The following is a 23,629-nucleotide window of genomic DNA, read 5'->3' as shown; positions in this document are numbered from 1 at the left end:
ACCCTACAATATACCTTTTATTTTTTAAAGATATATTATCTCGTTGCAACATTAGAATTGTTCAAAGAAATCTATCTAATGCTTCAACCCCCTTGTATTAAAATCAATATCCTGGAAATGAAGCAGCTCCCAAGCTGGCACTGTAAATGCTCAAACCCATAAACCAGAGAGTTTGTACTAATGTAATTAGCTTAATGTTATTGGAACAGGCAGGTCAGAGAAGGAAGTATTCTTTTTTACAAGATGACTGAAAGAGGGGAGGCTGAATATAGTATGCTTTACAGGGGGAATATGAAAAATACTTATGAAAAAGTTCCTGCAGGTTTGTTCCAGAAAAAAGAAAGATGTAGCATGCTATTTAGGCAGAAATGAAGAAACTAGTCTAATTTTAAATAATAAAATAGCAACACCCTAAAATTAAATTTGAGATCAGAGGCCCATTTACACTACACAGTTATCGCACTATGATTCCAATTTAACTGCCATGACTGCATCCTACCGAATTCTTTGGCTATGAATTCTAAAGGCCACATTCTAAACTACAAAACCCAGGATTCCATTAGGTGGAACCATGGCAATTAAGGTGGAATAATAGTGCTATAATTCATACTGCTCCGGGGATGAAAGCTGGAGATTCTGTCACAGTTTTGCATGGGTAGAAGTATGTTTCACAGGTTGGGCGTGGGAGACACTGACTGAGGCATAGGATTGCCCAATCCATTGTGCTAATGTGGAAAGATACACATCTTAGGTATTAAGTATTTTTATAAGATTTCCATTGCTCCCTTGTGATTCAGAGGTATCTCCGTTAGTCACTTTCACACTCAAAATCCTTGACCAAATGCCAAACACTTCTAACCTATAGTACTAAACACATCTAGGTCCACAGAACACCTTGTATTTAAACACTGAACTAAAACCAGTTGTGGTTAACACAACTATGAATAAACATATACACCTTGGGCCTTAAATTCATAAACCCACTTTTTTTTTTTGCAGAATTACAAGTTGCTTGCTGTTTGTAACTAGTTACATTTGAGATAACTCATCACCTTTCATTGTTACATTGTTATTAATAATTAGCTGTACCTGCCACGCGTTGCTGTGGCCAACCTTCCCTCCCTCTTTCTCTCCTCCTCTCATTCTCTCCTTCCTTCCCTTTTTTTCTTTCCTTCTCTCCTTCCTTCTCTTCCTCTTCCCTCCCCCCCTCCTTTTCTTTCCCTTCCTCTTTCACACCGTTCTTCATTCTCTATCTATTCTTGGACTGCAACTCCCAGCAGTCCTCCTGATCAATCTATCTACCTACCTACCTCGATCTAATCTATCTATCTGGAGGATTTCTGGGAGTTGCAGTCCAGGAATAGGAAATTGGAAATATGCAGGATTGGGACACTCTCAAAGAAATCCAAGGGGAAGAAAGCTTGCACCTTGGAAGCAATGCATTTGGAGCATCCTCCTCTCCTAAAAGGCCTGGTCTAGGGGATGTTGGGAGCCGTAGTCCAGAAGAGAGTGTGGATATGCTATTGTGTGGTTTGTTTGCCGGGAGAGTTGTTTATGTGCAGGTGCTGTAGCGTCTTTTTGCTTTTTTGGATTTGAAGTCCCTTCTGCTGTGTTTTTCAGTATTTTTAGGAGTGATGGTCACTCATTGGCCTGATAGGTGTATTGTGTCCAAATTTGGTGTCAATTCGTCCAGTGGTTTTTGAGTTATGTTAATCCCGCAAACGAACATTACATTTTTATTTATATAGATACAAAACTTTACCCTCACCCCCAAAAAGAAAGACCTGGCTAGCTCACAGTTTAAAGCAGTATTTAAAACTGGTGCCACATCATGGTACCTAACTTGGAATGCTATACATTCTATTCTGTGGGAATAAGAACTATGAAACTTGCCTGGATTCCTTCTGAGTTAATACATATCTACTTGTATAGTAAATTAAAGAAACAGCTATTTTCTATTGTGAAGTGAACCTACTCAAAAAGGAGATTGCACTTTGCATGTGTGTGTGATTCCTTTCCCACTTTTAGTCTGTAAATATATATCATTCTATGAGCCCCCAGTGGCAAAGCAGCTTAAACCGCTGAGCTGCTGAACTTGCTGACTGAAACACAGTTCGAATCCAGGGAGTGGGATGGGCTCTCGCTGTTAGCCTCAGCTTCTGCCAACCTAGCAGTTCGAAAACATGCAAATGTGAGTAGATCAATAGGGATGAGCACAACCCCCCAGAGTTGGTCACAATTAGACTTCATGTCAAGGGGAAACTTTTACCTTTTGATATGTCATTCTGCTGTGTCTCTGTAACCAAAGAGGAAAAGAGCAAAACCAAGAGAATCCATTCCTGCTCAAATACTGTTTTAGATTATTACTTGAACTACCAGCACCCAGCAGCCAGTATGGTCAGTGGGTGGTTTGTGGAGCTGGTAGTTCAAGAAATATAACTTTTTCGAGCTCAGTTTCTACTTAGAACTAAAAGTAAGCAATTTTGGGGTAGAAAGAGTGATTGATCTGTGCCCCGCAGTTTTCTATCAAGAAAAAATGTGTTTCAAATTTTCCCAGTTCAAGGAATGCTGATTTAGACAGATGAGAACTGAAGGGAGCACGGATTTGCCAGGCGCTGTGAAATACAGGGAGAATGTTGGCTTTTGATTTGCCTTCTGCGTACTGTCTGCTGGTCTAGGTCACTCTGGTTCACACAGATGTTTATAGATTGGTTTCCCCAGAAGAAGTCAATGGGTTCTCTCTATTCCATTCCATTTTAATTCAGACATTCAAACAACCATGCTATTCCACTTCATTCCTACAGCTAGAATGGGTGCTTATTAAATGATAACAATGGATTATATGCATGGTATAATAATACATGTTTAAAATGCAGATCTATAGTGTTTATCCTACTATAGGAACTTAAAAAAGGGCATTAATCAACTTGTGTATATTTATGTTCCAGCATGGAATGTTTGCCATGTGTGTGTGTGTGTGTGTGCTGTACTCCGCCCTGAGTCCCCTTATTATTATTATTTATTATTAACTTTATTTGTACCCCGCTAGCATCTCCCGTAGGACTCGATGCGGCTCACACAGGCCGAAGCCCCAAAACACAATACAACAGAACATAATACAACAGCAATACAAGAAGCAAATCAAAACAGTTAAGCAAAATAAACAATAACAGTAACAATACATCAGGACACTTTAAAACTGGGCCGGCCAGAGCAGTGGGTACAGGAATTAAAAGTGCTGAAGTGGCAGGAGGAATGTAGGATTATAAAATAAGTGCGGTGTGCAGCAATCTTAATTCTACTAAAGTGCTTCTAGGACTTGGTGATGGGGATTCCTAATCTGAAAAGGCACATCGGAACAGCCAAGTTTTTAAATTCTTTCTGAAAACTGCCAAAGTAGGGGCCTGTCTGAGATCTTTTGGGAGGGCGTTCCAAAGTCGGGGGGCCGCCACAGAAAAGGCCCTGTCTCGCATCCCCACCAAACGCGCTTGTGACGCGGGTGGGATCACGAGCAAGGCCTCTCCAGATGACCGGAGTGAGAAGGGTGGAATATAAATGTTTTAAATAAATAAATAAATGGAGGCTCAATCTGACTTTTCTAAATTACAAAATAAAACAAAATATAAGCAAAAATTAATTTAACCAAAACCAAATGTTTAAAAAGTAAGCATAATGTTCAAAATCAATAAAGAAATGTAAAAATAACACACATTTTGAAATGTGTTCACTGTAATATAATCATTATCTTAAACACTTCTCATAATGTGGAATCTTCACACTTCTGGAGAAATCCAGTACAAGCAGATACCATGAACATCCCTATTTCATATCTGCACCTGGTTGGGTTGCTTTAAAGATGCAACTGAAAGTTTTCGATTATATGTATAATTTGAAGAATGATCATTTTGCCTGATCAACAAGAAATACACCGTAATACATTTACAACAATATGGTGAATTTTTGAAGCCACTCAATGCAGTCAAGTTAATTAGGATGCCTAATACATATATGTTTGAACGTAATACAATGCCACATACACCTATTTGGGTGTCAGTGCCATTGTTCCTAGCATGTACTATGCAAATTTTGTAATGATACCCTACTTATTAATGAGAAAGAGGTAAAAATAGAGAGTTCAAGTCAATGAATGTGTTGTTGAATGCTCTGATATTCCTGAACCTTTGTTTCATTCATGACAGCCCCAACTCAAGCAATGGACAGAAACTTTTCCTTGCCACATTTCTAACATTGGACCATTTGTTGTGCAGTGTTGGAAAGGGGGTCATTCTGGATGAAATTTCCTCATTCCCAACAAAAAAAATATCATTAAGAGGTTAGGCCTTTAACCAGAAAAAACAAGTCCTCTCACGTTTTCATTGGTTTGCATCCTCTCCCTCTTGTGTGTGCACATACACACATTCATTCCCGTAAAATTTAGCCCCTCGTTGCCAAAAGTATAATAGCAAGGCCACGAGTAGCAGAATTGTGTGCAGAATACCAAGGAGATGGTCATCAAAGTATGAGAACAGCCGCGTTCCCGTCTAGCACATCAGGACAATGGGAGCGGAAAATTGTGTTCATTCAACATCTCTTATGGAGTCAAAAGACGGCTGGCAAGCAAGAAGCTGTTCTAAAAATAGTGCCTGGTCTTAAAGAAGTAGAGCAACATGGAATTAACTAAATCATTTCCAAATGTCCCATTGAGCAGTTCTGCTAAAACGATTCTAAGAAGCTCTTGGGTCATTAGACCTTCAAATGCATACAGGAAGCTTCCTGGCCTCGCTCTCCACAAAAGTAATGAATGAGTCTGCATTGATTTTATTCTGTCCTGGAGGGAAAGAAGGGGCTGTAAAGTGCTGAGAAAAATGCAGCTCCCAGTGTATCTGCCTCTGATTTGTCGGTTGCTGCCTTTGACATAGGAACCCACTTTGTGTCTGCCCCAGATGGTTCCTTAGAGGTGGAAAGGATTCCCCACATTGCCCTCGTGAATTACCTGTCTCCTGCTTTTTCTTAACCATTCCCATTATTTGTGATGGCTTTGGCACCACCATACTTTGTCAAAACAGCAAGAAGTGGAACATGGCAGACATAGCAAAAGAGTAGTGCATTGATTTCAAAATACACACATTAGGGCAAAAGAGAAGCAAGAATGAAAGCACTCTCCCAAAGAAAATAACATCTCAGAGCAGATATTATTCCTTTGGTAACACCAATAAGATGATGTGTAGTGGGGGTCTTTTCATTTGCTGTGGATGCATCCAGTTTGGAAATGGCTCCTCAGAGAGATTTGCCTGGCACTGGCTATGTCTGTCTTTTCTTTACCAAGCAAGGCCTTTAAGTTGGTTCTTATTGTTCAATCCCTTATACATGATGGTTTGGAATTAATTCTGTTCATCCCTAACAAACATCTCATCCCTAACATCTCAGCCTAATGAACCTGGCACATATGATTTTGGCTCTGGTGTTTCTTTTATATATTGCTTAATGTTGTTGTTTTTATCTTGTTATATTGTTTTCTATTATTATTTTGTTGATATGCTTTTTAATGTTTTATGTTTTAACTGCACTGTAGGGCTTGGCCACATGTAAGCCACCCTGAGTCCCTTCGAGGAGATAGAGGCAGGGTATAAAAATAAAGCTGTTATTATTTATTATATTATTTTGCTGCTTCTTTTATGTTCTAGTAAGATTAATATGATGAAACAGCTAGAATCTAAGTTATGTTATTTTTATCAAGGTGAGAGAACTTTTGTTGCCTTTTGCTTTGTTTTATTTTTTATTATTTTTTAGCTTGTTTATTGTGGGGACCAAACCTGAATACATAGCACTTTGGGGAGTTAAATTCATGGTTAGATAGCTGTGTTTATTTATTTTATACTGCATTATAAAATAATCCCCATATGATTTAAAATTAGCCTTTTCTCCCTTCTTTGAGTATTCTGTAGCATTCAATGTATTACCAACATTGTTGTCCTTGCTATAGGTTGTCTGAATTTGTACTGAAACCCTGACATACAGAGAGGAGAAAATGGCTGAAGGTGAAATAACAACATTCACAGCCTTGACAGAAAGGTTTGCTCTTCCAGTGGAGAATTACAAGAAGCCCAAACTCCTATATTGCAGCAATGGAGGCCACTTTCTGAGAATCCTTCCAGATGGAAAAGTGGATGGTACCATGGACCGGAATGACAGCTACAGTAAGTTTTCATCTATGCCTTCCACACTTTGTACCGTATAACCTATCCACAGACCATCTGTGGGAGGTGACTTTTTTCACAGTGACATAACATGCTGAATAATCTCCTAAATGACCACAGAATTCTTTTGTGCTGAGATCCTGTGAAATGACTGAGAGTGTTTTTTTAAGGGCTCATTATTGTCCTGCATGAGCTGCTGGCCAAATCGCCTCCCCTTAAGACATATAACTTAAGAGATATAAGTGCCAACAGAAAAATGGATGGAGACTCCTGTATGTTTGTGTGTGTGTGTGTGTACACATATATAGACTTGAAGGCAGACTGTACCTCTGCACTTAAGTTCCCATTTGTCTCATGATCTGCATTATGGCTTCAGGAAGAAGCGAAAGGTTGAAGACCCCTACTATCAATGGGAAAAAGTTGCACCTCCCCTGCATGCAGTCACAGAATCTGAACATCTGGGGATGGTTGCTGCCTTCCATGTCAGTAGAGCAGTGAATCCACTCCAGGTTTCAATTTAAAGTAGCAACCTAAGGCACTGACCTCAGTCCCCAAATTATTTTCAGCATCCAGTATCTTGAACATATCTTTTAAAGTTCAGAATGAAGCCCATAAAAGATTCACCTTGCCTCACTGATATAGAAGCCACCAGTTACCACAATGAGCACTAGAGTAGAGTTAGTGAGATTCAGCCAAGTAAAGAATGTTACTGAATACAGGTATATCTCTACATGTCAATTTAGCAGTCTTGAAGTCCTGTCCTTTATGTGTTGGCATCGAAAGCAAACATCACACCCAAGTAATGTAAAGGCGCTATCCAAAGCAATGTAGCCATTTTGGGGGCTAGGATTCAGCACTTTGGATAGCTCCTGTAAAGTTTAGAACATGTTCTCACACAAACTATACTGTCACTGTTGAGATTCCATAGATCCTAACACCATTTTATGAGAAACATGAGACTAATAGTATTTCACATCTTTCCCATGCTCCCCTCAGCAGTATCTTGTCAAAGAAACATCCTTTTGCTTATCAAGAGGCAAGCAGCTAATTGGTTCAGACGCTGTGTTCTATATAGTATGATGGCTTGTTTGTCACATGTTGGAAAATGCTACATGGTCTTTCTCTAGATGTAAGGGAAAGGCTTTTCTATGTTTGACCATTCCTTCTACATTTAGGATGTTAAGGCACATGGAAAATAGTGTGGTGCACTGTGCAAAGAACAAAGTCCATTGTGCCAAAGAGCTAGTCCAAACTATAGAAAAAATAGTGTGGATTGACTTGCTGAGAATTAATTCATTGACCTATGTTCCCCCCAAAAGGAAATATCAGTGTGAAATGTTTGATCTTATAGCTGTGCCTTTGTATGACTACTAAATCTTATGTCCATGTTCTCTACTCTACATATCCCATGTCTCTCCCCTACTTTGTTCATTTGGGGGTTGAGATCTTTATGAAAGCCAAGCTTCTCTCTGGAATAACTTGAAGTCCATTTTCTTATGGATAAGGGATGTATTTCATTCTGAGACATATAGGCTGTGTTCTCTAGACAGATTCATTTTCATTTACCTCTACAGAGCAATGCATAATACAATCTTAAGAGAACAGAATCTGATGAAACACTTATTCTGTGTTTTAATATAATGAAGAGAGGAAGTGGGAAGGCTGGGGAATGCCTAGCAGCCAATTTTGCTCTTTTTGGTGCTGAAACAGTTTCTTTTACTAATGCATATGGGATGTGATTCTTATAATCTTGGGCCAGGTTCTGTAAAGAATTAACTGTTTACTCCTAAATGGACAAAAAGCAACATTTAAACAGGCATTTTTCCTGATCAATTAGGACTCTAATTTTGCAGTCTTTAACTTCTAGCCTATGTCCAAACCACAGCTTGGGAACATGCTTTTCTGAATTGCAGCCAACAGAATCCCACAACTAGAAAGTGTCATCCTTCCTAGAAGGTGTCATCCAAAAATTAACTTCCCCAAACTATGATTTCCACCACTCTGCTGAGATCAAATCCATTAATGCTCTTTCATAATTTTCAATTATTTGAAAAACAATATGAGTTGTCTATTACATCTGTTTACATTTCTCATTACAATCAGCACTCAGTGACAGTGCAAAATAGAAAAATGGGACTAATCCTAACTTGAGAAGCAATTTTCCCATTCTGCCCAGTAAATCTTCCATGTAACATCAATGTCAGTGCTATTCCTGTCATTAGGCAGAGTGAATCACCAAAAAAGGGGGGGCAGTGTTGGAAAGAAATGAGGGTGGCAGTCCACGCAACTGTTTGTCTTCCTGAGTCTATCGTTATTTATTTTTGCCTGATGATAGTCCTGCGTGTTCTCATCTATCCTTCCCCTTAAGGCAGGGGTTCTCAAACTTTTTCAACAATGGAGTCTTTTTTGAAGCAAAGTTTCTTGTGGAGCCCCTAGATATGTTTATATATTATATTATATATAGTGCATAAACATATAAGGCATGAACTAACTTTTTGACAAATGAAAGCCCACAGGAACCATCCAGTCCAATCCCTTCTGGCATGCAGGAAAAGCACAATCAAACTACCCCCAATGATTGGCCATCCAACCTTTGTAATAACAACAACAATAGCAGAAGCCCCAGGGGCCATCCAGTTCAATGCAATCAAAGCACCATCTGAGTGGTGGGAGGGAAATAGGGGTTTGGAAGCAAGAAAGGTGCCTGGGGCAAAGGACCTGGGCTGCAAGGAAGGTGAGGAAAAAAAGCTTTTGGAGCAAGGGAGGTGGGAGAGGGAGCAGAGCAGGAAAGAAGAAGGAAAGCTTGGAGGGAGGGGAGGGAGGGGAGGAGGGAACCACAGAGCCCCTATGTATGTTTCACAAAGCCCTAAGGCTCCCAAGAGCACACTTTGAGAACCTTTGCTTTAAGGTGTGCTAACTGTCTTTAAGTAATGTTTTATATTGCTTATTGCTTAAGTTGCCAATTTTGTTTTATCTTGTTTGCTCTTTTATATTGATTGGTCATGTTATTATTTGCCTCATTTATTCTGTATATCTTATTCATTGCATTTATTTATGCTGTAAGCTGCCCCGAGTCCTTCCAGGGAGATGGGGTGGGATATAAATAATGATGATGCTGCTGATGATGATGAAAGAATGCTGTCCAGCGCTTATTGTTGCAATAAGATGCATCTACTAGTATGGCCAGTTTCTGTACATGGAACAACCCATTCTTTATCTCAGGTTGCAAAATGTCATGGGCCAGCCCTGGTCACTACAGCATTTTGCATGTATCCTTGCGTGTAAGAAATGATCCACATACTGAGAGAAGTGCCTTGTTGCTCCTTCAATGCAAATCTGTATCTGAAATGTTCAATCCATCATGCCAAGCTTCCAGCTGGCAACCAAAACTACACTGTGTGTTCTTCACTCTTTATAACAGATTTTTAAACTGATGGTTTGTGGTGTTTTTGAAAGGATGACTCTAAATTTTTAAATGGTTTTTTGATCTCTTTTTAAAAGAATGCTTTTATCATTTTTGTCGTGGGATTCTTTGCATGCCCTTGTGGCCTGAGAAGCACAATAAAGAAGTGAAACACTATTGTAGCCTGAGAATGGCAGGGGTCTGTGAGAATTGCCAAGGGAAACAGCCTAGAGAGAGACAGCAGCTGATATGGGAAGATGACGTGGTACAATAAGCACTACTGTGAGGCTGGCCCACAACCCACATGTATAGCGGGCTCTGCTGTGCACTGGAACGTACACTCACAATGCACTGATTTCACAGTAGGGGTCTTTTTCCTGCCCTGTGTGTACGTACTGTGCTGCTGAGCATTTACTGGAACACAGCTGGATTCCCCACTGCAGGATGTGCTGAGGATGGAGTCAGACGCACTCTCCAGATTCTAAGAAAAGCACTTTTTTTTTTTACAAAACAAAAAAAAGAAAAGCCACAGGAATATGTGGTTTCCCCTCCCCTGCCCCAATTTTGCTCTCAGTTTCTGAAGTCAGTTTATGGTCGAGGTTTAATTATAAATGCCATTTACATGCTCACACTCACATACTCTCAACAGTGAACTGAATGAACATGATCTCATTCTGAGTAAACACAGCAAAGGACAGACGGGAAGTCTCTAACCCAGAGTAAACTGGCATCTAACCTCTCTGAAACCCTGTTCAAGCAGCAGAGGTAGGAAAGCAAACATGGAGAGAACTTATGCAGAAAGTGCAAGTGTGCTTGGAGTCTGTAAGGAACAACCAAAAGGCAACATGCAGAAGAACAGCCATCCTTTGAAAGATATCAGGGCATTGGCTGCTGGGTTTGGGAACAGTCTTCTCTCCTACAATATAACAGCAATATAGGCAATGCTTTGTTCAAATTGAGCAGACAGCAAGGTTGGTGTAGGTGAACCTCTACCACTCATTTAAATGGATCCTCACCATGGTCTTCTTCTTCATCATGATCATCACTGCACATTCACCAACATCATCACTACAAACACTGTCACCAGAGATGTGGGCCACATGTGGGAATTTCTGCCAACTCTGTACATATGTTTAGATCAAAAGATCTGTATGGTCAATGCTGAGTGACTAATATTGCTCTTCATTTTACAAACCAACCATTCCTACACCAAATGTCATCTTTAACATGGAAATGCTTTAACATCGAGGTGAGCAGGCATCTGTTGTTTAAGGACAACACATAAATCCTACTGAGATTCTGGTCCAAGCTAGGGTTGGGAGAACTCACCTTGCCCTTTCAGGGTAGCATCCCTCTGTCAGTTCTTTTTAACAGTATCTTTGTAGAAACTGCCTGTCTAATTAATCCAAGTCATTGCTGGGATGGAAGAACGTTGTTTAAGTCAGTTTTAGAAAGGCCAAAGGATGTCCCTTGCCTCTCCAGTATTACACTATATATTTTTGCCAGTGTTTTTACTGTTGGCTCATATCCTATTAGCTCAGCTGTTTTTTCTTCGTTCACCTGGAGAATAATTCTCAAATGTACTCACTGGACATAATGGCCACTTGAAAATGCAACCATGTTGAGGTAGCCCCAGGAACATGCAGCATGTATGGAAAAGTCTTTGTGTGTGGTTGGGCTGATTTCCCCTCATAACACAAGCCACAGACAAAAGGAACTGCATGGTGAAAAATGATCAAGACTCATTGCTGTTTCTACAACAAATAGAACTATCTTCAGATTGCTACCATACCAGAGAAACAATTAATATTTATAGCAATAGTAGAGAAAGAACACTAGATTCAAGAACCACTGTGTGCAGTCGTCTAAGTATTGGATCAGAACATTGGGAAACCAGGGTTTAAATTCCTGTTTGGCCATAGAAACTCTCTGAATGATCTTGGGCATGTAGTACTCCCTCAGCTTCAGAGGAAAGCAAGAGCAAACCCCTTCTAAACATATTTTGCCAAGAACATGCAGTGATATGATTATGATGACCTTAGGGTCACCATAACTCAGAAATTACTTAAACACACATTACAATAACAAGAACACTAGATTAATAGTTGAGTATTCACCCTAAGATACAAAAAGTTATCTCATTGTCTGTATTGAAATTATGATTCAACTAGCAATCCTGCCAAATTTGGGGACAGTAATCAGGGGGTCACATGGGGGATTGTTTCAGGCACTTAAATATCTTTTTCAGCCACCCAAAAAAAATCTCTGGTCCAAACCAACTACTATCCAGTCCAGAATGTTATTTCCAAAAGTGACCATTCAGTTCAGTCTAGGTATGGCCAAGGAAAGCAATCTCCTATTGTTTATCTTGGGCACCTGATATTTAGGCAGATCCTGTTTATCTACACAGAAGTCCAAAGTAGTTATCATTGTTAATACCTGTTGATAGTCTTCTCTTCCATAAGTTTTTGTAAACTTTGGAAAGCTGTCTAACCCGGTGGCCATGACCACATCTTGTGGTAGTAAATGGTTTATCTGGGCCTACCTAAATGTCTAGCTGCGGTTTCAAGGGGATGGATTTGTTTCCTCTAATAGGTCATCAAGCAATAAGAGCAGCTATGTGGTAGGAAGAAGAACTGGATAATTTGAAGGCAAAAAGAAAAAAACCCTCCCCATCCTGTATCCCTCCCTCACTAGAGATGTCTCAAAATGTTCTTTTCTCTTTTTGGAAACATGTTGTGTGTAGCCAGAATTGCTTTCTGAAGGATGTATGTTTGTTAGCCACTGCCAGAAATGAGCTTAGCGTAAATGAGCTATTAAACTTGGACATCCTGATGAAAAAATATTTACAGAGGAAACTCCTTAAATGGATATGTGCCAGTGGAATAACCCTCATTACAGAGTACAAGTCTTGAGACTGACTACGTAAGTAAACTTGGGTGGTGCCCTCTCTTTCCACAACTGATTGAGCAAATCTTTGCCAACGACATTTGCACAAGGCTAGTAATGGATACACAGACTCCATGGAAAGGAGCAAAGCCATTGATGCTGAAGGATGTAGGCAAGCGGCAAAATAATTTTTACAGTGTTAAGACCAGTTCCCTTCAGCTCCTCCTAGAACCACAAAAACAAAGTGGGCTTTCTGAATAGGAGGCACCGGATTTCTACTGAAGAATGAAACTTAATCTCTTTGATCCGTTCCAGGCTTTGTATTGGCAAAGTCATCGACACTCTGATCCTAAGAAGCAGAATGCCAAACCAACCACTTGTCTCATTGAATAGTTCAATATCATTAGAATTACTGGCCTTTTATTGGGTGTAGGATACCTTAGCCAGCATGCTGTAGTGGTTTAGACATTGGGCTATGATTCTGGAGACTAGGGTTCAAATCCCCACTCCACCATGAATATCCATTGGGTGACCTTGGGCAAGTCACATTATCCTACCCTCAGAGGAAGGCAATAGCAAACCACCTCTGAATAAATCTTGCCAAGAAAACCCCATGACAAGTTCTCCTTAAGGTTGCCATAAGTCAGAAATGACTTGAAGGCCCACAACAACAAGAATGCCTGCTTAAGATAAGTTTAAAAAATTAAATGAAAAGAAAATTGTAAGGGGGCAGAAGAAATGGGTACTATTAACGCAACTGACATGGTGGCAATTGATTTATTTTATTGTTTTCAGTGGCCTCCATTCCATTCCAATGGAGAAAATAGACTGAATCAATCTAAACATGTCCAACTCTGGGGGGTGGTGCTCAGCTCCATTTCTAAGCCGAAGATCTGGCATTGTCCATAGACACCTCCAAAGTCATGTGGCTGCCATGACTGCATGGAGCACCATTATCCCGCAGAAGCAGCATCTATTGATCTATTTACATTTGCATGTTTTCGAACTGCTAGGTTAGCAGAAGCTGGGGTTAACAGTGGGAGCTCACCCTGCTCCCCAGATTCAAAGCACTGACCTTTCAGTCAGCAAGTGCAGCAGCTCAGTGGTTTAACCCACTGCACCACCAGGGGCTTCTATTGGCCATTATTATGTATCAATTATTTGATTAAGTATACTTAAGTGTATTTAACCAAGAAGCCTCTTCTAGCTTGACTTCCTTAAAGCTAATGAAACATTATTCACCTATTCCTTGATCACTGATAGGCCTCCTTCCCCCCATACAACTGACGTGTGTTGATTGGGAGCTATAATCATGACTAACGATCATGATTATAAATCATTAATATATTACCGTTGCTTTCTGTGTGTAAACATGCCTTTCGATTGCCTGTTTGACATATAGAAAATTCTTGAATTCCATAGGCTCTTCTTAGGGAAGGAATTTATTTTTATTTATTTCATCTACTTATACCCCGCCCTTCTCACCCCGGGGGGGACTCAGGGCGGCTTACAAAGGGGCACAATTAGATGCCCAAATCACACAACAAATAATACAAAATATAACAGTTCAACAATTAAAATGAAACATCAATACCTATTAAAATCATAAAAACTATCTCATGTCAGAGTCCATATATCAGAGTCCATATATCCATTCCATTCCATTGTCCTTGTCTATCGATAGGTCCTTTAATCAGTTGTCAGCATGGCCAAAAGCTTGGTCCCACATCCAGGTCTTTAGTTTTTTCCTAAACGCTAGAAGGGAAGTCGTCGATCTGATCTCCCCGGGGAGTGAGTTCTCAGAGATGGTTTTGCCAGACCCTTCCTCTGAAATACTTCCCTATTCAGCCTTGGGAGGACACTCTCACAGTCATGGAGGAAGCCAATGGCAAACCTTTTCAGCAGAAATCTTGCCAAGAGGCCCTGTGACAGGGTTCCCTCTGTTGACGTGAAGGCCTATAACAAAAATACTGATGAATGAGCAAAACGTGGCCCTCGTCATGTTATTATGTAATATAATGTAGTGACACCTTCATTACTGGGAAAATTAAAGGAACACATGCAATTAGTTATTTGTAACTAGCTACAGTACTTTCAAGCTCTTAGTCCAACAGATTCTGCATAATTTTCAAGTTCCTCTGCATTATTGAACAATCCACATAACTGAGTTATCTGAATGTAACTTCTCATAAATATTCCTCTCATGTGACTTTTGTCCTGGCACACTATTAAATTACTTTGCTCTTTTGCTGAAGCTATTCAAAACTCAGCATTAAATATGGATAGCTAATTAAATATAGTTTCCAGGTACAAGTATTAAGTAAATGTTAGAATAATCCTCTTGGTTATAAATTTTACGATTCCACGGAACGAAAGTGAGTAACAGTCTATAAAATCCAAAGAGAAGTAGCACAAAAAGTTTCTGTGAGACAGAGGGATTGTATGGCTCTAGTCTAGAGTACAGTGGAAAAACAATAATTCTGTTTTAAACTGATTTTTCTTAAATCTGTAAAGCTAATTTTAAAACAGAAATGCTATGTTTAATACCTATAACATTAAATAATTTATATATGAACATGTCTTTCCTTATATTGGGCCATATGACAAGGCTGGAAGTCCTTATTTTGATTCAAAGGCACAAAAATCCCTATTGATCTTTGAAGAAACTTGTCACACTCTACAGGTGGTGACAAACAGAATGGACACCCCGTCACACTACATATCACATTATTCCACTTTAATCATCATGGCAACATCCAATGAGATCTGGGGTTAGCCGTTGGTCAGAGACATTAGAGCAGGCTTCCTCAAACTGCAGCCTTAAAGCTGTTTGGGCCTCTAACTCCCAGAAGCCCTAATGAGCTTGTTCAATTGTCAGGAATTCTGGAAGTTGAAGGCCCAAACAGCTGGAGGGCTGCAGTTTGAGGATGCCTGCATTAGAGGAACTCTCTGGTTGAGAATTCTAAATGCCCACCTAAACTGCAAATCACAGGATTTGACAAGGTGGTACCATGGCAGTTAAAGCTGAATCACACAATAATATCATTATGTAGTGTCAAAGGCTCCCAGAACTGATTCGACTGCATGCCATTCACTGCACACACTTTCTTTCATTCATGGATACAGTGTGTATGTCTTTGCCTTCATGTCTTCTGACAATTCATGGTGACCCCATTAAATTCTTAATATATCCTTCCACATAAAACACATAAAGGTAGTTTTCCTTCTTCTGAAATATGACACACAGCACATGACATTCATTGGTGGTCTCTCATCCAAGCACTAACCAGAGCTGACATTGCTTGACTTCCAAGATCAAATGAGATCTGGTGACTTTAGTGTATTTAGAAACAGTTGTACATATCATTAATATGCACTCTGGGCATTCACATAAACATAGCACCCCTTGAAATAGTCCAGAAAACAGATCTGCAGAAAGGGCAGCATTCATTTGGTAATGCAGATGAGATTGCCCCCTTCCTGTACCAAGGATCTGGTATTCTGCAGGGGGCATAGGAAGGAAAAAGGAGCAGAGGTGGAGGAACTCCAGGATTGTCAGCTGTCTGACTACAGCTCCCTTTTTTGTAACTCCTTGGCCGCTTCCCTCCATGAATCAGCATGTATGTGAGAGAGGATAGTTGCAACCTTCCATCTATCTTACAGGGGAGAAATGGGGCTGAAGAAGTGGGGAGCAAATGAGGGCTGCAAGTAGGAGGAAGGTTTCCCCTCCTTAATTTCAACTGGCTATTCATGGCTACAAAAAAGAACCCATGCAGGAATATATTGGAGTTTTTCCTCTTAAAGGGTGAGCATCAAACATGTATACAGTGGAAGAAAGAAATAATCAAAATGATTATAAGAAATGATTTGTTTGTAATTATTGGAGAGGATGGGAAGGGTTATAGCTAGCCATATCTTACAAAATAACATAAGACCAAAAAAAGTGTGATCCTCATGCCATTCTGCAAACCAAAATGTAGCCCTGGTACCAGTATTGTTGCCACTTTTGCTGTAGTAACAGGATAGCATACTATGCTTTCTGACTATACTTTTCACTTTCTTGCTGTGTGTGGCATTATTTGTTTGTTTGTTTGTTTGTTTTATTCCCACTCCATTGCAGTTCAGTTGCAGTTAACAGCCGAAGATGTGGGTGTGGTATATATAAAAGGCACTGAGACTGGGCAGTACTTGGCCATGGATGCCAATGGACGTTTATATGGCTCGGTAAGTATGAGGTTTCTGTGGGACTGGGCAGAGGGAGGATTTGAGGTTTGCAAAACTCTTGTCACCCTGGGCGACATTGCCCAGAAGCAGCAATTAGATGCTGTTTGTTGTTTTGGCAGCTGGATTGCCACCCTTTGCCCAAGTTTATTTCTGGAAAAATAAATACAACAATTAGAAACAATGTTCCAAAATACTCCAGATATTGGATTTTGTATTTGGAAGGAGTTGCTGCCAAATCACAGAGGGTGAGGCCATTAGCAACATAAGTATCCCTAGGTAAACAGACCACAGAGACGTAGGAGGCTGGCTCATTCAGGAATCTGGAGGGATGAGAAGAGCAGTTGGCAGCCTTGGCAAAGAAGAGACTGAGCAGAATAAGCCTTGTTTGGAAAGCAATAAGCTAGAAATTTGGCCATCATGCCTAGTGGAAGTATGCAATTATCCAAGCTCCCCCACTATAGGAGAAACATGGCCCCTTTCCTGTTTAGGTTCAAGAATGGAACCATTACTAAATTGAAGACAGCAATTTATTTAACTATATGATGGTCCAGATGTCTAGTGTTTTAGCTGAGTAAACTGGCACTGAAGCAAAAATATAACCTTGCCATTTGTGGCAATAGGGGGAAATCTGCCCAGAAACAACTGCCCAATGCAGCTGCAACAGTCCTGATTTATCTTCTATCATCTCCCCTTTTCATCTGCTTTTAAAATATTCTGGTTTCTCTCTTCCTTCCATGTTGCCTCTTTGCCCTTAGATTATTTCAAGTGCTGAAAACTGAATTCAAAGTGCAAAAATAATTTATAATCAATTAGCTCAGGAGGGCAGAGATAAGAGGAGGGAGTTGAACCTTACTTTTTCAAGTGGGCTTTGGCTAAAGCAAATTGCCGCAGCATCTTCTTGCTTGAGTAATCTTCCACATTAATATATTTACTACATTGCTTAGTCATATGTGTCCCAATCCTGGTCTATAAAACCCAGTTTTCATCAACACAGAACAAATCAAAAAAGTATATTAGACTTATTTTAACCAATTGTTAAATGGCAATGCCAAATGAAAACTTTTCATATTGAACCTTTCTATTATATTTCAGATGGTAATTTTTTGAGTAGACACCTACAGTTTCTACTGAAAATGCTTTATCAGTTTTTTTTTCCTTGAGATTCTAAAAGCTTAATAACTCTGCAGCTTCTAACATTTCCCCCGGCCGAAGACCCTTTTTCCTAGGCTTTACCTTCTTCATTGAATCACAGAGCTGGAAGGGGTTTTAAGGGTCATTGGATTCAACCTTCTTCTCAGTCCATGTACCTCCAACAGGCCATTGTCCGGTTTCTTTTTGAAGACCCCCAGAGGAGGAGATCCCACCATCTCTTTAGGCAACCCTCACTTCCTCTCAGCCTCTTGCCTTTCCTCATGACCTTCTATTTGGATCAGTACTGGTAGGGCTGTTTCAGAGGCAGCAGTTGGGTTACAATACAAACAATCTATCAGCATTAACAAGTGTTTTTACAATTTGGAAACCGCCCTGAGTCGTTCCCCCCCCCCCCCCCCGGGAGCTAGAGCAGTATATAAATAAAGTTTTGTTGTTATTATTATTAAAGTGATCCAGACAAAGTCCTTATTGTGAAATACACTATTGCTGTTGTGTACCTTAAAATAGTTTCTGATTTATGGTGACTTAAGGCAAAATTATAGTGGGGTTTTCTGGGCAAGATGTATGTCCACATCTGAGGCTAAGAGAGTGTGATATATACAAAATCACAGTATCCATGGCTGAATGACTGTTTGGAAGAACTCTGCTCTTCCAAAATCCTAGTTCAACACTCAAACACCCATTCTGGCTCTTTTATTAGGCTTACTAAAAATGCACAGAGTTTCTTGTGGTTTCCAAATGGTAAGGCTTCTTCATCAGACAAAGACAGATACCAAATATACCGCAATGTTTCCTTTGCTTCCTTTTATGAATGTACCACACTGGTTTTTTTCTCCTTCAGCAGTTGCCAACAGAAGAGTGTTTATTTGTGGAAACGCTGGAAGAAAACCATTACAATACATATACCTCAAAGATGTATGGTGATAAGAAGTGGTATGTTGGCTTGAAGAAGAATGGGAAAGGCAAACTGGGGCCACGGACTCATCGTGGCCAAAAGGCAATACTTTTTCTTCCACTGCCAGTATCAACTGATTAGAAAGTTTCTCTATGGAATAAAACCTATCCTTCAGACTCCAGCAGCTGGTAGCTTCCTCCTCCCTCTCTCTTTGGATTCTCTCTCCCACTGGTGAATGTGAATAAAAACATGAGGAAAAGTGTAAAAGGTGAAAAATAGAAAGGTATTTCATAGGTTATGCATCTAAAATAATATAAAACACTGGTATTCTCTCACACATGTCCTCTAAATCTGTTTTCTTTTACTATGTATTTCTGCATGGCAGGGGGCTGGACTGGATGGCCCTTGTGGTATCTTCTAGTACTATGATTCAATAAATCAAATCAGTTATAGGCATTGATAGGCACATGTCTGTGTGTGCAGTTGGAACAGTCGTGCACATAATAAAGCTTCCTTTGTTTTGAAACACATATTTAGATTGTTTGATCAAACTTTCAAAACAACTTTTAATCATTTTTATATATCACGTGGATGCATAATCAACAGTATTGATGCTGTACTGTTGTTTAAAACAAATTAACCCTGTGTTTAGGACCAAGATAAATTCATCCTTTCTTATTTATGCAACCTTGCCTGATTCTTGGCAATATCAGCATATGCATTATGTATTTATTTATTAAGCAAATCTATATAACTATACTTTCTAAAATGTTGAAATATTTTAACTATAGACAATGAAGCTGTATAATATATATACATTACTCATCAGTGAGTTACATGAAATACTGAAGTTCTTATATATTTTCTTAACAAAAAGGTGGGAAACTAATATAGAAAAACCAAGAGTGATTGTGGGTTGGAACTAGAGTGAATTATTCCATTCTATTACTTTTCATTACTTCCAAGGAGAATAGGACACAGTTTAAATTCCATTATTCTATCCTGGCTTTAACCTGTCACAACTGCATTGGTATTGAAGCTTATTTGAATGTAAGCACACACTGGGAAGTCTAGAAATCACAAGACATTATTTACCATTTGGAGCAGTTGCTTGTTGTGCAATTGATAGAGCATTTCAACCTCCACAATGACTGCAATGGCATAACTTGCAACTTGCATCAGATCTCTCAAACAGGATGACAGTTGGTGTTGTCAAGAAAGCAATTCACTGTTTGTTTTGCAGCACATAGATCAATAATTGGGGATATTTTGCTGTTGGAGGTAAAGGACAGGATACCATTTTCTCTCTGTTCCATGGAAGCCAACTAGACTGGCAACTGACTACAACACTAGTAATAGGATCACATCCTCCATTGCATCTCATGTAGCAGACCAGCTGGTGGGGACAATACAGGTTGTGTGGCATACACAGCCAACAGGGGAATGGCTGGCAAGCCTAAAAGGAACAACTAAAGGGATGAGCCTGCTGTCTCCCAGTATCCATCACCTGAAATGGTCATTCTGCCTAATGGTAGAACCAGCTCTATTTATTGCACTTTTGCCAAATCATTACAGGGCTGCATATTTTGTTCAGTTGTATGTGAAAATCAGGTCTGCCTAATGAGCATAATCGTGCTCTTCTCCACATGTGTATCCACAAATATAAGATCTACACAGTCCTATAGTAGTTTAGGAATGCTACACTGGTTTATCAATTGGAAAACAATCATTGAATTACATTCCTCCATAGGTAGATGATTTAACTTCTTCCTTGAGCATTTCCTTACCACAAAATGCTACCTTGGATATTAATTGGCTTTTTAAAATGTTCAATTTATATCTATTGGGAATTCATATCTGTTGTGTATATTTAATTGCAGATTTTGAATTGCAAGCAGCCTTTCTGTCTTCCCCTTTGTATGTATATTATGTATTTGTGTGTGTATATATGTGTATGTGGGTATGTATCATACTGTACTTCATAAATATCATGCATCACAAACTCCTTGATCACCCTCATGTTTAGTCTGCCACATTTCTAATTGTAAAGAAGCACAAAGAGGTTGTGATGTTTGTTGCTGTAGTTCTTTGAGGTGTATAATATATCCAAATTTCTGTTGTGTTATTGACCTATTTTCTGGCAATTCCCAGCATCAGCAGCAACATTTCATTCTTACCCATGGGAGGGTTCTTTTTAATTAGGAGACCTTTAAAGAACAAAGAAAGGTGCATTTTCTCTTCTCCCCCTTTCTTTTTTTTCAATTATTTTGGAGTTATGGTACATGTTTTATTTTGTGTCAAAAGCACTGCATAATAAATAAGTTTAAAACTGATAAAATAAAGGGATCACAAGCAGCTAAATAGTTTTAGACCAAAAACAGGCAACAGCGACTGCATTGTCAGTAGCTTTAAACAGTTCTTCCTCTGTGCATGAGGCAGGGCACTGTGGGCAAGCATACAGATACTGAACTGTTTGTTCTGCTCCACAGTCACACAAGGTGGAGGATTCTTCTAGGTAGTACCATTTTGCCAGGTTGTCTTTCGATCTGCCCACTCCATTGTTCAAGGAAATCCAAATCACCCATTCTTGGTTTGCCCCTGGGGGAAGACCCTCATAGGGGGCCATCCAGTTGGAACTGCCTGATTTTGCTGCCTATAGATATATTCTTGCTGTTGCTGGAAGTAAAATGTCATCTTTGCATTAAACAATTTAACTCTAAGGAAGAAAAAACCTAAAAATAGAAAGGATAACATTTTGCTTTCCAAACAGGATCACTTCAAGACCTGTATTGGTTTTAAAAAAAACCTGGGAAAGCCCTACTGCAGATCCAAGAAATGGCTGCAAACAGTGTCCCTCACCCACCCACAAAGAATTCCATGAGTGAATGCAGACCGTGACAAAGAAATAACAAATCCTATCAAAACTAAAGCCATTATATTGCAAGAATCTACCCTTCTTTATTAGCTTGAAAGAGGCCACAATCTTGGTATTTTCATTCCTAGCTTCCCAGTTTGTATTTACTTTCAGATGAACTTAACCAGCAGCAAGATTCATGTTAATATACATTTGTTGTTGTTCATTCGTTCAGTCGTCTCCGACTCTTCGTGACCTCATGGACCAGCCCATGCCAGAGCTCCCTGTTGGCCGTCACCACCCCCAGCTCCTTCAAGGTCAGTCCAGTCACCTCAAGGATGCCATCCATCCATCTTGCCCTTGGTCGGCCCCTCTTCCTTTTGCCTTCCACTTTCCCCAGCATAATTGTCTTCTCTAGGCTAATATACATATGCTGCTCTTATCTGAGTACACCAAGTGAAGAATTCCATGGTATGTTGATTAGGTATCAATCTGCTGTCTGTCATCTTTTCCCACTTTTTGTCCTGCCAAAGGATTTAACTTTCTCATTAATGGGTGCACTAATCATGTTTGTTTGTTTTTGCCATTATTCATTTCTAATGATGTACCTTGCTCCAGAACAAACATGGATATGGGGCACTATAACTATGAACGATCTATTCCCAAAATAGCACTGCATAGCAGAGTTATGAATTCCTGCAGGCCAATTTGCTAATAACAATCCTAAATAAACAAAATACTGACATTTCTTCAGGGATGTGTCATTTCTTCAAGTCTCATTATTTTGATGCTTTGCTTCGAGGCAGAATGGATAAACATAATTATTTTTTAGTGATGATCCAAAAGAATAAAATCTCAATCCTCCCCAAGTACACATTTGGCTTAACCAAATCCACAGAGCATGAGTCTATCCTCAATAGATACCTGCTGTACTGAAGACAAACAAAAGGATCAAAGGGCTGGAACAGCTCCGTAATGATGGAAAAATATGATGTGTGGGACAATTGAGTTTGCACCAGTGGCTCTCCACCTTTGGTCTTCCAGATGTTTTAGACGTCAACTTTAAAGTCTGCATGGGCAATAGTGAAGTTGTTTGGGAGTTGAAATCCCAGCATCTGCATAACCAAAGTTTGAGAACCTCTGGTTAAGACAAAATATGAGTAAAGGGGGCAGAACAGAGGTATATAAAAATAGGTGTGGATGGAAGAAAATGTCCAGGAAAAGTGACAGGAAGGTTTTCTCTTATAATACTAAAATCTAGAGTCATTCACTGAAACTCAAAAATTGACAAGTTAGGACAGACAAAAGAAGAAACCTTTTCTCAGCATACATTGGGAGCTTTGTGAAATTCAAGGTATAGCAATTATTATCAACACAGGTAAAGGTTTCCCCTGACATTAAGTCTAGTCATGTCCGACTCTGGGGTGGGGGGGGGGGTGTTCATCTCCATTTCTAAGCCGGTGTTGTCCTTAGACGCCACCAAGGTCATGTGGCCAGCATGACTGTATGGAGTGCCATTACCTTCCCACCAAGGCGGTACCTATTGATCTACTCACATTTGCATGTTTTCAAATTGCTTGGTTGACAGAAGCTGGGCCTAACAGGAGCTCACCCTGCTCTCCAGATTCAAAACAACAACCTTTTGGTTAGCAAGTTCAGTAGCTCAGTGGTTTAACCCACTGCACCACTGGGGGCTCTGATTATCAACATGGAGAATTCAAAACACCATCAGACAACTTCATGGAGTTTCAAGGTCATTAGTGACTAAAGATCCTGAAAATGTCCATTTTTTCCTATATGGGATTCCTATCTAGGGTCCTTGGTCCCTGTATAGTTTTAAGTAGAGATAGCATCTTTGCTCTAGCCAAAGTATGTGGGAGGTATATCTAAGAGAGCAGCTAAAGGAAGCATACTCTTCTATTTTTTGGACATGGGACAATACAGGAAATCCATTTCTGTCCCAAGACAGAAACTATATCTCAGCAATGGAGCAGTGTTTCACTGAACTGAAGTCT

The 23,629-nt window shown here is 39.7% G+C and overlaps 1 protein-coding gene across 4 annotated transcripts in view; it reads left to right on the top strand.

Annotated features, from left to right (window-relative positions):
- FGF1 (fibroblast growth factor 1) overlaps positions 1 to 22,362 on the top strand; it is a 79,105-nt gene extending 56,743 nt beyond the window's left edge. For 2 of the 4 annotated variants that reach the window (XM_060765187.2, XM_060765189.2), the window contains exons 2-4: positions 5,984 to 6,197; positions 16,610 to 16,713; positions 18,707 to 22,362. In XM_060765187.2, coding sequence (XP_060621170.1) covers positions 6,029 to 6,197; positions 16,610 to 16,713; positions 18,707 to 18,901 — 468 coding nt within the window. In that variant the 5' untranslated portion in view covers positions 5,984 to 6,028 and the 3' untranslated portion in view covers positions 18,902 to 22,362. Of the gene's footprint in view, positions 1 to 4,765; positions 4,795 to 5,983; positions 6,198 to 16,609; positions 16,714 to 18,706 lie in introns of those variants that run through there. The other 2 variants (XM_060765188.2, XM_060765191.2) reach the window with 2 other exon arrangements.
- Positions 22,363 to 23,629: the final 1,267 nt, after the last annotated feature.

The sequence above is a fragment of the Anolis sagrei genome, chromosome 2, assembly GCF_037176765.1.
Source record: "Anolis sagrei isolate rAnoSag1 chromosome 2, rAnoSag1.mat, whole genome shotgun sequence".
NCBI lineage: Eukaryota > Metazoa > Chordata > Lepidosauria > Squamata > Dactyloidae > Anolis > Anolis sagrei.
Note: the sequence above shows the minus strand (reverse complement) of the source record. Positions and strands in the feature narration are given on the sequence as shown.